General features: G+C 40.5%; 1 protein-coding gene across 1 annotated transcript in view; it reads right to left on the reverse strand.

Annotated features, from left to right (window-relative positions):
- Nucleotides 1–17,329, reverse strand: part of dnah6 (dynein, axonemal, heavy chain 6) — a gene marked incomplete at its 5' end in the record, with an annotated part of 301,703 nt that extends 284,374 nt beyond the window's left edge. Inside the window, 3 exons of the mRNA XM_043705917.2 lie at nt 4,886–5,142; nt 11,801–11,980; nt 17,036–17,329. Coding sequence (XP_043561852.2) covers nt 4,886–5,142; nt 11,801–11,980; nt 17,036–17,329 — 731 coding nt within the window. The remainder of the gene's footprint in view (nt 1–4,885; nt 5,143–11,800; nt 11,981–17,035) is intronic.
- Nucleotides 17,330–17,537: the final 208 nt, after the last annotated feature.

A 17,537-nucleotide genomic window follows, 5' to 3' on the forward strand; every position in this document is an offset into this window, starting at 1 on the left:
GGAAACGATATCTATACATAATGAGGAAATTGCTGATTATTGGATGCATTCTCATTAAGAGTTCATCAGTTAGTGATGACTGACAGGTAGCTGGCAAGATCGGTTTAAATTTTAAACTAGGCTGGTTGACTGTTTGGCTGTCACCTATTTGGTTGAGTTGAAACAGGCACAGTGCGTACGTTCTTTCTGTTTGCCAAGAAAGAAATCCAGTGTATTAACATATGTCACTTCAAGTACATGCATCTGTGCCACAATGCGTGCCTGACTGACAATCCCAAAATGGCTGTCAGCATAATTCTGCTGGGGATAGTTATTTGGTAAAAATTCCAAAGGCCAGTATATTGTGTCAAATAGCATATCTTTGTAATTAAGAAGATGGTGACCACAACTAAACAGCCCGCACAATTGGTAAACACAATTGTTTACCAAGTATTATCCAAATACAGAATCACCTCTAATGTTGAGCACTCTTTAACAATTCTTAGAAATGCGGGCTGTTTAGTTGTGGTCACCATCTTCTTAATTACAAAGATATGCTATTTGACACAATATACTGGCCTTTGGAATTTTTACCAAATAACTATCCCCAGCGATTAGATTTATATTGCCCATTATTAAGTGCGATTCTGCCAAGATCTCCGACAATACTTGTCGAAAACTGGTTCATATGAGACCTGCAGGAGTATATGACAGATACTCCCTTCAATTTTCCCTGACTTCATCTGATTTTCCTGACAGGGTAGCTATTTGAAAGGTTTTACCGAATTCAAAATTATTTCACTATTAAACAGAGGTTCACTTAAAATAAGTTAATAGATACAATGAAATTCAAATTATCCATAAAACAGCGATGCATCAAAATTGTTTTCTTTCAAACACAAATATTTATGGTGGTATTACAGAAACCAAATTCAATGTGGCTTGTTTTGCCACTGCAAAATAGGTGTTACACTTCTGAATTTTACATTGTAAATTGGCAGCAGAATGATGATGGTAGTCTTGGGCCATACTTGCAAAATGCATTCAGCTCCACAAATACGCAGGTCAAGACTCTACACCAATTACAGGAAACCCACTGCAAAACTGTAGTGGAAATATGTAGACATTTCCTTACATACGATTAGTCTCATTATACCAATTCTTACTGAGATGCCTAACAGTACGTATTCAAGACGTGAATAAAAAGACACCAAAAAAAACCTTTGGTACTTATTTTTGTTATTGAGCGCCTCGGAGAGGTAGGAGTGCTCCTCCTGGCCCTGTAAAAATCTTGACCTTGGATCATCACCAATGCCTTAAGATTCTTCCATACAAACTGGCTCTGTGATTACTGGTCAATTTCTTACCATTGATAGGCTTCAGTCAAGAATGAAGAGGATTTGTTGTCCTAAATTTTCAGCTGCTCCAGGCACCACTAATATTCGTCCCCGTTTAGTTAAGTATTTGCGTTTCATATTTAAGAAAGCAGTGCTTGATGCCACTATCGTAAAACAATTACAGAATAGAAAAGCACAGCCAGTCAGGCAGCATCCGAAGAGAAGAATCGATGTTTCAAGCATTAGCCCTTCATCAGGGATGATACTTGAGGGCCAAGGTAGCTGGGAATGCAATAGGTAGATAAAGGTGGATTCCACATCGACAGAAATCTACCAGTAGTTCCACAAACATCATCTACTGCACCCACTGCATCCGATGCAGTCTCCTCTACAGGGAGAAGACAGGATGCCAACTTGCGGATTGTTTCAGAAAACATCTCTGGGACACCGCCCTGTGGCGGAACACTTTAGCTCCCCCTCCCACTTTGCCAAGGACATACAGATCTTGGGCCACCTCCATCCCCCAACCCTAACCACCTCAACTTCTGCCTTGGGACCCTCCAACCAAACAGGATCAATGTGGATTACACCAGTTTCCCCATTTTCCCCTCCCCCCACCTTATCCCAGTCCCAGCCTTCCAACTCGGCACCACCCTCTTGAACGGTCCTACCTGTCCATCTTCCTATCTGCTCCACCCTCCTCTCCTTCCTATCACTTTCACCCCCACCTTCACCTACCTATGACATTCCCAGCTACCTTCCCCATGCCCCCAGCCCCACCCACTACCCATTTTTCTCTCGGCCTTCTTGGCACTCAATCTTCATTCCTGATGAAGGCTTTATGCCTGAAACATTGATTCTCCTGCTCCTCGGATGCTGCCTGTCCAGCTGTGCTTTTCCAGCACCACACTCTTCAACGCTGATCTCCAGTCCTCACTTTCTCCCAAAACAATCTCAGAAGTAACAATGCTCATAATGACCAAAAGAAAAGCCAGATTGGGAGTGAAGATCAAAAGTGAGGACAAAAGAAATCTTTCAGAGTCTTTAAGAAAGATCAATGAAAGGTAAAGAGATAGAGTTTCAGGAAGGAAAGCGCAGAAATGGAACATATTTAGGCTAAGCATGGGAGAATTCAGAAGAGATCAGTATGGGTAAGGGTGACAATGCTATGGAGGAAATTTTAGATGACGGCAAGAGTTTAAATCTGAAACATTAGGCCATTGTAAGCTAATATGAGTGAACAAGGATAGCCATGTTGTTTAAGATGAGCTTTCTGCAGAATAGGGCACAGACAAGAGTTTGAGCTGAAAATGTGTTGCTGGAAAAGCGCAGCAGGTCAGGCAGCGCTTTTCCAGCAACACATGGAGTCGTCCAAGGACCTGCATATCCTTGGTGGAATGGGAGGGGGAGTTGAAGTGTTGAGCCACGGGGTAGTTGGGTTGGTTGGTCCGGATGTGCCAGAGGTGTTCTCTGAAACATTCCGCAAGAGTTTGAACCAGTTCGAGTTTACTTGGTGGATATTGAAAGATTGTCACAGATAGCATCAAAACAATCAAGTCTAATTGTTACAAAGGTATAAAAGAGGTTTTGTACAGTGTTGAACTAAAAAAGCAGATACTGGCATTTTATTCAGTTTGAATTGAATAGACCAGGAAACAAAAATTATATGAAGCTGAAAGCTCAGCTTGCAGCCTTAGGTAATGGTCAGAAAAGGTAATATTTTCTGTAGCATGGAAGTGAAGTTTGTGAACCAACTGGTATGTCCTTTACATGTTTAGTTGAAGGAATTCAAGTCTCATCCAGGACTGGACAATGAACAAGTCATCTGACATGATAAAAGGTAGTACATACTTCAAAATAATTGAAGATATACAGCTGGACATCACTGGCATGTACCTGGAAGGTGACCTCATATCTGTAAACAACAGATTCTTAGGAAACTCTGCAAGTGGCAAAAGAAATTGCTGCTTAGATGCAATTTGCTGAGTTGGGTGCATAATTGCTTAAGGTCAGTACAATCAACTACAATAAAAGGCTGCAGAGAAATCGAAAAGCATAATGTAGGATAATGCATACTCAAGAATCACCAAACATAATTTGTGAATTTGATTGAGGCTATGGAGACAGATTTCTGTGAGCAGCTGTGGAGAAATTGGGTAGGAATCTGATGGCAACAGGGACTTTGGAGAGGAAGGGAAACACAACTATTACTATTGAGTAAATTGAAGCTTTTTAAAGACGGGACATGTAATTAATGCTGCATGTTCAATGTCCAAAACAAACTGACACTATAACACAAAAAACTAGAACTTCCGTTTATTAGCTCAGTCAGCGATCTTACATTCATTTTCCATGACATGGCTGACTGTATGTTAGCTAAGACCTAAACAATAGATGCATCATGTCATGTAATATCAGGACCATTTGCATATCGCTGTGGCTAATGTTTATGGATCTCTATTGGCCTGGAGGAGCAGTAGGGCCCTCATCCTAACCAAGAGAAAGAGCACAAGACTGCCTCGCTGCATCTTGACCCGGTTTAAAAAGAAAACTCATTTCTCATATTAAAGGGAACATGGCAAATCCCAAGTATAGGCCAGTTACCAATATAGTCTTGGGAAAGAAGGGGTCAGGACTTTCCAAACAACAAAATCAAAAATATCTGTATTGGCTATCAAGACAACTTGGCTTCAGATCACTGTAGAGGAACCTGATCTCATTCCTTGTTCCAATTGTGTTTACCAGGGATTAATTAAAAACTCAACTTCTAAATTCACATTAATCCCGTGAACCAATTACAACACAAAACGAATGGCAGTTACTCAACTACAGTTTAAAAACTACTACACAAACTACACCAATCCTGCTCTAACCTTGCATGTTTGATTTGCCCAGTCACTGAAACTAAACAAAAACAAGTGCAAAGGTCATTTAACTAATGGTACAAGGTAGTACAACAGAATTATCACAGGTTTACTATGCAGAGAAAGAAGAAACATTCATTTCCTTATTAAATCTCTCAAATGACAAAAGCCAGTCAAAATATGGAGTGTTCTAGCCTCACTTCTAGACTTCAGCACGTAACCTAGGCTGACATTTGATACAGTGATGGATATTTCAAGTAAGAAGGTGAAATTAAGGCCTGGTTGCTTGTTTAGATGCCCACCCCACCCCATATCTGAAAAACAGAAAACAATTAATTCAACATTTCTTCCAGCAGCCAAAAAAACCCAAAGATCTACTGATCTTTCGTCAAATTACTCTTTGAATAGTGTCAAGCTCAAAAGTGACCCAAAAATACTCTCAAAATGATACAACATGAGTTAATTTTGCATTTAAATGTCAATCCAGATTACTTGTTTTCATCTTTATCTAGGGGCTTGGCTTCAAATTACAACCTTTGATACAAAAGATGAAAAACCAATGAAAGTACTGGACAACCAAGTTTTTTTTAAATTTGAAACATCATGTAAACCTCAGCTTTATTACATATAATTATAGGAATATATTGGTAGATTTAGTTTACAACATTATAAATACAGAATCAGTCTAAAGATTAAAGACTGTACCTCAAATTATAAAAGTCATATTTAATGGAATATTTTGGAGCACTATAGTTCATGTATAAAAATCCCAGATGTTTGTTCTTCCTTATTATTGAAATGATTTTTAAAGGATCTTGCACATTTTCCCGGATAACATCTTCTGCTGAGCTATACGTCAGCCCTGGAGGTAAAATCATTCTCATGCATGAACTTGTCCGGCACAGAGGGATGGGTTGTTTTGGTGGTGGAGGAGATGGCCGTACACATATGTCTAGGTCAGCCTGTGTAAGTTAAATAATGTATTTAGAATTAAAATCATTACATTCAATGGCAAAGGCATCAATCTCATTTTGAATATCTTTAGGCTAATACTTAACCGATTCTGTTATGACGAAGGAACAAGTTAGTCTTAACTTAGAAATCCTAATAATTGCATGGGAGCACAGAACCTAAACATCGCTACAAAGAAACTCACAGTTTAAGCTTTTTGGATTACATTCATCAGAGCTGACACAAAGAATCAAATTTGCAAGAGAACTCCAAGTTACACAACATTAAGAGATGGTACTGATTAGTTGGCATGGTTTGCATGGGGATGTCAATTTTAGCTGAAAAAACTCAATCCAGATACTTATTAGTCAGGATGTTGCCATGGAATCAGCAGGTATCAGCAGTCTGCGTGAAGTTTCCCTGGATAGAAAGGTGCAATGTGTGAACACATTTGTTTGCCTACATAATATATACAAATATCTTCTAGGATGCACAAATGCATCAAACAACAAACCCAACAGATCATGGTAAATTGGTTTCCCAGTGTAGTTCCTAGCAATCAAGATTATATATCAATATTTAAATAATATTTAGTCAACAGTTATGGAAACAATCAATCCTTTTTGCATTATCTATGATAGCACCTTGATCAGTCCGGGACTACCTGCTTTTTCAGAGTTTGTTCAGCAGAGTAGGGGCGGCACGGTGGCACAGTGGTTAGCACTGCTGCCTCGCAGCGCTAGAGACCTGGGTTCAAGTCCCACCTCAGGCAACTGTCTGTGTGGAGTTTGCACATCTCCCCGTGTCTGCGTGGGTTTCCTCCAGGTGCGCCAGTGTCCTCCCACAGTCCAAAAATGTGCAGGTTAGGTGAATTGGCCATGCTAAATTGTCCATAGTGTTAGGTGAAGGGGTAAATGTAGGGGAATGGGTCTGGGTGGGTTGCTCTTCGGAGGGTTGGTGTGGACTTGTTGGACCGAACGGCCTGTTTCCACACTAAGTAATCTAATCTAATCTTCTAGAAAATAAAATTGACACAGTTAGAAGTTCCTGCTACATCTCTCTGCTAACCATGGTGCCCAAATAAAAATAAATCAGCACTCTCTTCCAACACTGAGTAAATTGGTGTTCCTTAAGTTTGGTTTCTTGCGTGTTGGTCTTTATGAATCAGAAATTAAACTTTTTGTCTCTTAGTAGCCATGTTTTCATGAAAAGTTCCAGTTATCTTTCCACTGAAGCTATAATCAATAAAGTCAAATATTTAAACGCATCTGTGGGCACCCCTCTACATTAAAATAATTAAGTGATTTTGTTATAAATATTTACTAGTTATATTTTCTCAGTAAATAAGTTATTTAGCACATATACCCCAAAATGCATACAAAGAATGAAATTTACAATAAATATATTACTTCAAAGCAAAATTTAACATTAGCCTTTCACAATTCCAATATAATTCAATTTTCTGGTTTTTTAACAATCCAGGGATTTTTTTTCTCATCCAGATAATAATAGAAGTTTTAAAGTAGTAAAGTTTGATGATTTATTTCTCAAGGCCTATCATTCAGATATTTTGTTGTTTTAAGGAAGGGAGGAGAGGAAGGACTACTAGACCAAACTAGAACCCCCATCAAAATATTTTAAGGTAGCCTCGACCCTAACTTTGCCTTTTATAAAAGGCAAATGTAAAGTGCTGTGCTTCAGATGTAATTTGATTGTTCAAACTACTTGGCATTGAGCAAAATACAATTTACTCAAACACTATAGTTAAAAACAACAGAAGAGCTTAACTCTACTGGAAAGATTAACAGAATAATAGATACAGTAACTGTTACTATTTAACTGTGCCAATATAGTAACATCCCAGAAACACACCTCTTGGCAAAAAGGCAAATTCACATGCAATACCAGCAGTAGGAAGAGAACCCCCAACTTCTAGAAGGAGGGGGAAAATAGCTTCTACTTCTTTAAAAGTCCAGCAGCTTCTGCTGAATCTAAAAGCTATAAAAAAGTAGAATTCCTCGTCTGAGAGAGCTGGCCACACCCATCCAGGCTGCTTCTACTGTTCCAACTTTCTTTAAAAAAAAAGGCCTCACATGCCATTTACATTACTGCAGACTGCTCTTCACCTCTCATCCAATCTCCCTCTTAAAAGAAACCAGGAAAAAAAAACACCTCTTAAAGCCACAGCATTATCACAACTGAATGAATGATTCCATTATCACAGAAATCACATAACACCAGGTTATAGTCCAACAGGTTTATTTGGAAGCATCAGTTTTCAGAGCGCTGCTCCTTCAGGTGGCTGTGGAGAATAAGAGTCTAAGACACAGAATTCATAGCAAAAATGTACAGTGTGATGTAACTGAAATAATATATTGAAAAGGACCTGGATTGTTTATTAACTGTCTCATCTTTTAGAATGACCGTGTTGGTTTCAGTTCTTTCATATGCAAATTGCAAAACCTTTTTTAAAAAGTTACATTCTCAAGTGAACTTTAACAATTAGTGTCATGTCAGCCCAGATAATGTATTGAAGGTGTTAGCTCCCTGTGTGAGGCTGTCTATGCCACATTGGTCAAACTGATTCTAATCTAAAAAATTGATTTACAGAATCTTAAATGAATTCATGCAGATTTTGAGAAAAGTAAAACGTAATCCTGCAAGTACAATACACCCCACAAACTTGTACGTGTGCATGGGTGAGACAGGGCGCGAGGCAGGCAGAGCGCGAGGCAGGCAGAGCGCGAGGCAGGCAGAGCGCGAGGCAGGCAGAGAGCGAGGCAGGCAGAGAGCGAGGCAGGCAGAGAGCGAGGCAGGCAGAGAGCGAGGCAGGCAGAGAGCGACACAGACAGATTACTGTGACAACGTTGTCTGGTATTATCTTGAAAGCCGGGCAGTTCACTATGAACAACGATCTGTTTGAGGTTTGGTGGCTGTTGAAAGGCAAGAAATGGAGGTGTGGGGAAAGTCTCGGCGAGATGCTCATCCTCATTGATAATGTGTTGCAGGCTGCGAAGAACATGGGGTATTTTTCGGCTCCTGGGAAGTACTGGACAACAAAAGGTATCCTGTCAGTTGCAGCTCTTGTCTGTCTCCTGAGGTTATTACGGTTCCTCATTGTGGCACGTTGGAACTGGTGGTCGACGAGTTGAGCATCGTACCCCGTTCTTGTGAGGTCATCCCTGAGTACTTCCATATGCCCATCACGTTCCTCCTCATCTGAACAGATCCTGCGTATGGCTTGTCCATAGGGGAAGGCTGTTTTAATATGTTTCAGGTGGAAGCTGGAGAAGTGTAGCATCGTGAGTTTGTCCGTGGATTTGTGGTAGATTGAGGTGCTGAGGTGCCCATCCTTGATGGAGATGCATGTGTCCAAGAACAAGATAGATACTAAAGAGCAGTCCATGGTGAGTTTGATGGTGGGATGAAACTCGTTGATATCACACAGACAGACAGCCACACACAGACACACTCCTATAGACACATACACTCCCACACACCCTCTCACAGACGTTAACCCCTTTATACACTCACACACTTGTAGTTGCAGAATTACATTTTACTTTTCTCAAAAACTGCAAGAAGCTACGCAATATTCTGTAAATCTGTTTTTTAGATTAGAATCAGTCTGACCATTGTGGTACAGACAGTCTCACAGGGAGCTAACATCTTCAATACATTATCTAGGCCAAGATGACACCAAAGTTCACTTGAGAATGTAACTTTCAAAAAACATTTTGCGACTTACATATGAAAGAACTGAAACCAACAAGATCATTCTAAAAGATGAGAGACTTAAACAATCCAGGTCTCTTTCAATATATAATTTCAGTTACATCACTGTAAACTTTTGCTATAAATTGTGTCTTACAATCTTATTCTCCACAACCACCTGATGAAGGAGCAGTGCTCTGAAAGCTAATGCTTCCAAATAAACCTATTGGACTATAACCTGGTGTTGTGTGATTTTTAACTTCGTGCACGCCAGCCTAACACTGGCTTCTCCAAATCTATTGTCACATGTATTGACAATGATCAACTTAACGAATATCCATAACCCTTCTGCCACCTCTTTGTTGCCGCCAGTGCCAGGCCCAACCAACAAAACTGCTGTTCCTAGGGAGATATCTTTCACCACTGGGCTTATCACCGACATCAACTCCACTAATGTAGCAGCCAATACTGGGTCTTGTGCTCACCCCTTCACCAGCCACATCCTTGATGCTGTTTCCAGAATCCTGCTCTGGGCTCACCAGCAGTCGCCAAGCTGCAGACTCCAGCAAAGCTATTTTCCTTCCACTTTGCTTGTCAATACTAATGCTGTTGGTGCCACGATACCGAGCTCTCCGCAGAAGTTAAGTAGAAGCAAAAACTAAAGAGAAAAAAGCCAGAAAGAAAGAAGAAAAAGAAAAGCAAACAGAGTGGATGAGCCCTGGGCACAGGAGCCCATTGGCTGCCAACTCTGTTGTCTTCATCTTGATAAACGTAGAAGTCAAATTCTGACCTTTGGTCTAAATATCCTTAAATTTTGTTTTAATATATACCTTGTGTTAGCTTTGGAAGGTGGATTAAGAGGAACAGTCCAGTGAGTCTTTTTCATAATTAGAACATTACAGCACAGTACAGGTCCTTCGGCCCTCGGTGTTGCACCGACCTGTCATACCAATCTGAAGCCCATCTAACCTACACTATTCCATGTACGTCCTTATGCTTGTCCAATGACGTCTTAAATGTACTTAAAGTTGGCGAATCTACTACCGTTGCAGGCAAAGCATTCCATACCCTTACTACTCTCTGAGTAAAGAAACTACCTCTGACATCTGTCCTATATCTATCACCCCTCAATTTAAAGCTATGCCCCCTCATGCTCGCCATCACCATTCCTGGAAAAAGGGTCTCTAACTAACCCTCTGATTATCTTATATGTCTCTATTAAGTCACCTCTCAACATTCTTCTCTCTAATGAAAACAGCCTTAAGCCCCTCAGCCTTTCCTCGTAAGACCTACCCTCCATACCAGGCAACATCCTAGTAAATCTCCTCTGCACCCTTTCCAAAGCTTCCACATCCTTCTTATAATGCAGTGACCAGAATTGTACACAATACTCCAAGTGCGGTCGCACCAGAGTTTTGTACAGCTGTAGCATAACCTCCTGGTTCCGGAACTCGATCCCTCTATTAATAAAAGCTAAAACACTGTATGCCTTCTTAACAACCCTGTCAACCTGGGTGGCAACTTTCAAGGATCTGCGTACCTGGACACCGAGATCTCTCTGCTCATCTACACTACCAAGAATCTTACCATTAGCCCAGTACTTTGCATTCCGGTTACTCCGACCAAAGTGAATCACTTCACACTTGTTCACATTAAACTCCATTTGCCACCTCTCAGTCCAGCTCTGCAGCTTATCTATGTCTCTCTGTAACCCACAGCATCTTTGGTCACTATCCACAACTCCACCAACCTTAAAATCGTCTGCAAATTTACTAACCCACCCCCTAAGCCCTCATCCAGGTAGTTTATAAAAATGACAAACAGCAGTGACCCAATACCGACCATTCTGGTACACCACTGGTAACTGGACTCCAGGATGAACATTTCCCACCAATCACCACCCTCTGTCTTCTTTCAGCAAGCCAATTACTGATCCAAACTGCTATATCTCCCACAATCCCATTCCTCCGCATTTTGTACAATAGTCTACTGTGGGGAACCTTATCAAACGCCTTGCTGAAATCCATATACACCACATCAACCGGTTTACTCTCATCTACCTGTTTGGTCACCTTCGCAAAGAACTCTAAGGTTTGTGAGGCGCAGTACCCTTCACAAAATCGTGCTAACTATCCTAATCAAATTATTCTTTTCCACATGATTATAAATCCTATCTCTTATAACCTTTTCCAACACTTTACCAACAACTGAAGTAAGGCTCACTGGTCTATAATTACCAGGATTGTCTCTACTTCCCTTCTTGAACAGGGGAACCACATTTGTTATTCTCCAGTCTTCTGGCACTATTCCTGTAGACAATGACGATTTAAAGATCAATGCCAAAGATCGACAATCTCCTCCCTGGCTTCCCAGAGGATCCTAGGATAAATCCCATCTGGCCCAGGGGACTTATCTATTTTCACACTCTGTTCTTTTCTCATTTAAATGTCAGAAATATTAGTAGATACGATAGGTCACCCAATCCCTGTTGAGTTCAGGATTATGACAAGTAATCAATATCAATGCCCAATTCGGCAGTTCCAAAGACCATTTCAACACCTCTAAAATATTATTCCAGTACAAGTCATCCCTAATTTTTTAAAAGCAAAATGTAGACGTCAGAAAGTTGATTTTTCCATGAGTTCATTTAAATTTTTTTAAAAAGTGCATGCCCAGAATCTTCAAATAAAGATAAACGTCTGTTAAATTTTTATTCTACTCAGTTCTCAAACTAGACTATGCAGATGGGGGAGCATTAAACAAAGACTTTGGTGTTTTCTAAAAGGTAAGAGGGGAATATGACAGATGTGTGGCCCTTATTATGTATTGGAAGTGCATTAAGCAAGACGACTGTTCTCCTGGCAGCAGATATATCTAGGTCAGCTATATGAGAAGGAGTGCAACTTACTAAAGGAAATTGTTCAGTCAAGTACATATTGTTAATTTTTTTCAAACCTGTTTCTTCTTCACATCAGCTGATAGTTTTGGTAACCGTTGGATAGGCTGGATGCTTAAATCTAAAGACTCAGGTCGTGCCCGCTTTGATGGCTGCCATCCTGATTTTATCAGTTGCTCTCTATTCTTTGCAAAGATATATTCTGGCTGTTTTTTGTCTTGGTACCTCTTGAGGATAGGCTGTCAATACATGAAAGGAATTTTTTTTATTAGTGATAGGAAAATGAACCAAAATTCATAGTGAAGAAACATCAGTTCAGTAAATTATATTAAAACTCGATGTATAAACCATAATAATATAAGCCTGAGATTAGAAATAACTTGAAAGAATTTGTATTTCAACATTACCTTATAACCAATTATTAGTGAACCCACATATTGCTGCAAGATTTCTGCCTACTAGCAACATTCCCATGTGACCTTCTATGTCATCCTGAGTAGTCAGATTAAAGTTTCCATTTCATTCCTCAATAGAAAGATAGCACTTCCAAAGTGCACAGCTACCTCACTAACACACCAAATCAATTCCCAGGAAATACAACCTCATGCAGAGTTCAAACATGCAAGTTATGAAGTAAAAAGTGCAATGTAAACCAAATTGGCTCAATGGGCTGAAGGGCTTTGACTGTATTGCATGATTCTATTAAATATTTGCTTCTACTTTGGTGACTGGAATTTTTGTAATTGTTAGATCTCATACTTTTCAATGAGAGTCCAAGTCACTAGGTGGTTTCAGGAAACCTTTATTTTCGATACAGCTTCATTTCTCCAGAGCAATAAGACACGCAAAAAGCTTCAAAATGTCTTAACTTATACAGTGCAAGTTCCACCCTATGTACATACTTATTTTTAGTCTATTTGGACATGTAATGACACCTACAGGGCACATGGGCCTTGAGCCCAGTAGCCACAGGTAAGGATGCTACACCACAAGACCCAGATGTCCTAAGTGTAACCTAATAGTGAAACCTAAACATACTTTCAAAAAATTAAACAGGTTGGTATGACAAATGATATGACACACCTCAGGAACAGCTGAGACTTGAATCCAGGGCTTATGTCTCAGAGATACAGACACTACCACAGTGCCACAACAGCCCAAGTTCAATATTTTTAGAAAAAGATAATCATTAAAAGACCATAAGAACATAATGAATCGGAACAGGAGTAGGCTGCTCATCTGCTCAAACCTGCTTTGCCATTCAATAGGATCATGGCTAATCTGACATTCCTCACATCCATTTTCATAGCTTTTCCCATTTTGCTTCCCCTTCCAAGATGAACTACTTCATATTTTCCAATTTTTATTCATTTGCCAAGTTTTAATCCACTTAACCTATTAATATCTCTCAATAATTTTGTATCCCTCTCACAACCTGCCTTTCCAACTATTTGTGTGTTGTCTGTAAATTTGGCTAAAATATATTCATGTCCTTTCTCCAAATCATTAAAATATATTGTAAACATGGGCAGTCACAGCATTGATCCCTGTCCAACCCTACATGTAACCAAATCTAAAACAGAACAGTATACCCACACCCATTGTTTCCTGGCCATTAGCCAATTCACCATCTATGCCAATATACCACCTCCAACACTATGGGTTCTTATGACCTCACCTTTTGTCATATGCCTTCTGGAAGTCCAAATACAACATATCTACTGATTCTTCTCTAACTACTCTGGTCAAGATTTCCTCAAAAAATTCTAAGTTAGTCAGACAGGATTTTGCTTTCATGTTGCCATGCTAACTATGCTTGATTAGATATGATTTTCCAAATGTTGTACTATTACTTTCTTAATAATTGATTCCAAAATTTGCCAACACTAGATGTTAGGCTAATCTACAGTTATCTGCTTTCTGCCTCCCTCTTTTTGAAAAAGGATGTTACATTGGCAGCTTTCCAATTATGACACTTTTCCAAAATCCAAGGATTTCTGGAAAATTACAACAAATGCATCAAATATCTAGACAGATACTTCTTTTAGGATCCTCAAATGCAAGACATCAGGCTCAGAAGACTTGTATCCCTTTAGCCCAAACTATCTTCCACAGTGAAGAGTGATGCAAAATCTGTTTAACTCCTCTTGTTTTTGTGTTCCCCATAACCGATTCCTAAAGTTCATTTTCTACAGGACCTACATACACTGAGCTCTCTTTCACATTTTATACACTTAAAGAATTACTGTCAATTGTTATAGTCCTTGCTAATTTGTCCTTATAGTTTAATTTCTCACTATTTATTTAGCCCTCCTTTCCTGAACTCTGAATTTATTCCAGTCTTAAGGGTGATCACTAACTTTTACTTCCTTATATGCTTTTTTTTTCAATGTAATACTCTCCCTAACTTCTTTGGTTAGTCACCTCCTTCAATGTCTGCCACTGCTTCCTTATTGTCATTCCTTTTAAGTTATCGTCCCAGTTCATTTTAACTCATTCTACCCTTATTTTGTTGCAATGCCCTTGATTCAAGTTAAACACAGTTGTTTCCAAACTATACTTTAATTACTGAATTAAATATTAAACCCTATCATGTTATGATCACTACTTGCTCAGGGATCTTTTTCTGAGGTCATTTACTAAACCTGCTCCATTACCCATTACCAAATCCAAGATAGTCTGCTCCCTAAATGGTTCGATGACATATTGTTCTTGGGTCCTACCGCCCATCTGCAGCCAGGCAACAAACCAGTTCTCCCTGCTCAACTGTCCACCTCCACAATACACCCTAGCCCACCACTTCTCCTTCCTCCTCCTCAATTTATCTCCCTTACACCCTTCTCCAAATTCAAATTCAAATTCAATCTCCCATCCCACTTCCCAGCCCACATCCCTCCTACAACTCCTCACCCCCACCACACACCACATCCCTTGCCCCCTCCTCCCCTTTTGCTTCGAGTCATCCAGACAGCCCTCCACCACACCACCTCCCTTCCCTGCTCCACTGTTCCAAACGCTGTCCCATCTGAACTTAATAAAGAGAGGGTCCCCCTTATGCTCACTTTCCACCCAATCTATTCATCCAACGTATCATCCTCGAACACTTCTGCAAACTCCAACTAGACCCCACCACCAAGAACGTCTTACCCTCCCCACCCCTTCTCTGCCTTCCACAAGGACCATTCCCTTCACCAATCCTTGGTTGGTGTCACCCTCCCGAGCCCCTCTCTGACATGTCCATCCTTGGTCTCCTCCATAGCCACCATTAATCAGACCGCACATCGCAGGAACAACAGCTCATTCTCCCCTTGGGTAGCGTGTAGCCCAGAGAACTCAATACTCTCCAATTTCAAATAGCCTTTCTAATCCATACCCTGACTCTCTTTCCAGCCCCATCTCCTCCCTTCCATCTCTTCAACCAACCCCTCCTTCCAGCTACCAACCAGATTCAGTCCTCCTATCAAACTACCAGGTCATACCGATCACCTGTATTCACCCATCACCACGACCACGCCCCTCTCCCCATCCATAACCCTTCCCCTTCTTCCCCCTCTTCCCCCACCACTTTATCTGCAACTCCTCCTACCCCCACGTCCATTCCTGAAGAATGGTTATACCCGAAACATTGGACTTCTCCACCTCCTGAGGCTGCCTGGCTTACTGTGCTCTTCCAGCCTTCCCTGCTTGTCTACCCAGGAAATTCTGGCAATTTTTTCTACTTTGGACACAATTGGCAAACCAAAATGTAAATTACCACATACTTAGCTGGATTAAATGTAAATAGATTAATTATCAATTCTTTACTTAATCACTCCTTTAATTTTTAAAAGCCAATTTGATAAACGTAAGACTACTTGCTGGCCATATATCACCAGAAGATGCTCATAATTTCTTGATATATGCAATTGATGAGCAAGGCACCCTGCTGGCAATTTACATATGAAAAGAAATCATTTAGCATCAATTGATGAGCAATGTACGATTTATTTAATGGCAAGAAATCCTGAGTTAAACAAATTTCTGACAACACTCTATTGTTACAGTGTCCCAAAATGCAGTACTTTTGTGACTTACGCCATTTTGGACTACCTACCATTTGTGAATCTAGAGTAGATTCTAGATTCTGTTTACATTGGCCATTTTCAGTGCCCAACATTACACAAATGAATTTTATCATGAAACGTGCAGTCTAGGACAGCTGCCGAATGCAAATAATAAATACAAATGGACAAGGTAAAATTATATAAATGCTATAAGGTTGACTATTGCACAAAAATAAAAATGTCATTTTTTTTTAAACAATTCCAGTTTCCAAACAGCCAGAGATGTTAAACACATATTGTTTAGTTTAACATATATATGGATAGTATGATTCTGTAGGTGGATAAAGCATTTGAATGCATGGCTTGTCATTATACCTTTAGAAGAATTGCAAAGGGTGAAGAAAAGACTAAAGACAAGTGTTGCAAGCATGAAGGACTTTCGTTAAGTGACGAGATTGGAGAAGCTAGTGTTAAAAGAAGGTTGAGAGGAGATTCACAGAGTTTTTCCCTCCCACTGTCTGTGACTCACCTCCTGTCATTCATTCCACTACTTCTATCCACTTGATACTCCCTTCCCCATCAACTCTACTCCCAACATTCCTACTCCCTGGCATCCACTCTGCTGCTCACTTCCCAGTTTCCCCATCCACACCCCAACTCACACAGACAAATCCCATTTGATCCCTCACACCCTTGTCATCTAGTCCACTGCTCCACCACACTCCCCATTGTCCATTCTCTCTTACTCACCACTGTTCCCTCTCACACCCATCATTTATTCCAGTTCTCTCAAACTTCCCATCTGTTCTGCCATCCACTCCCAGGTGGGGAGAAAATGGCAAAAGAAATGGGGAAAAACAGTGAAAGGAATAAGTTCAAAGAAGCAAAGAGAAAGGTGGGGGTGGAGGTGGGGGTGGGTAGCAATTAGCAAAACAAGGGAAAGCCACAACATTTTTGGGGGCAAAGCAGGAAATGTAGCCTGAGTGAAGAGAAGTAAAGGGGGAAGCAGTAATAGGAGAATGGAAATGGTGGTGAGCTGGGGAGCAGCAGAGAGCGAAGGAAAACAGACAGAGAGGGAAGAAGAAAACTTTACTGTCTTTGCTCAACTTCCACCATCCTTAATATTGACTTGAGTACTTCCGTAAGTGATGTCACAGATATTGACACTGTCAGTTGCAGGCCTCTGTCGTTGCAGAGTCAGCAAACACACCCTTCACTCTTACATGAATAACAAAATGAATTGGCGCCTACCAATGGTTGCAGTTGAACGCGCTGCTCCCGTGCTATTCTTTTTTCCCGTGCTTTTGTATTCTGGGTAAACTTCAAAGCAAGTGGATTTGGAGTGGATCGTTTTGGTGCTGTGGAGATTAGTCTCGATTGCAACTCTGAAGGATCAATGTCTAAATTTGGAGGAGTAACAGTGTCTCCAACTTCCTTCCTTTTCCTTTTAATGTTTGGCGGCACACATGCTGATGTATCAGGAAGGTGAAAGCTTTTGGACTGCAAAAATAAAGGTGAAATATCGTAAAATAAATTCAACTGCAATCAACATTTAAATAGCATGTATATTTCTTTTCATTAAAAAATGGAAATTATAAAGTCTTAAGGCAAAAAGTTTTAAGTATACATTTAGTGGGGGGGAGGAGAGGGGGTGAGGGGGCCAAGGGGGGTGGAATGAGAGGGGGGGGACGAGAGGGGGGTGACGAGGGGGGGGGGACGGCGAGGGGGGGGACGGCGAGGGGGGCGGGGACGA

The sequence above is a fragment of the Chiloscyllium plagiosum genome, unplaced genomic scaffold (genome assembly GCF_037043375.1).
Source record: "Chiloscyllium plagiosum isolate Xiang-an unplaced genomic scaffold, Cpla_swu_hap1 HiC_scaffold_2, whole genome shotgun sequence".
In the NCBI taxonomy this organism is placed as follows: Eukaryota; Metazoa; Chordata; class Chondrichthyes; order Orectolobiformes; family Hemiscylliidae; genus Chiloscyllium; species Chiloscyllium plagiosum.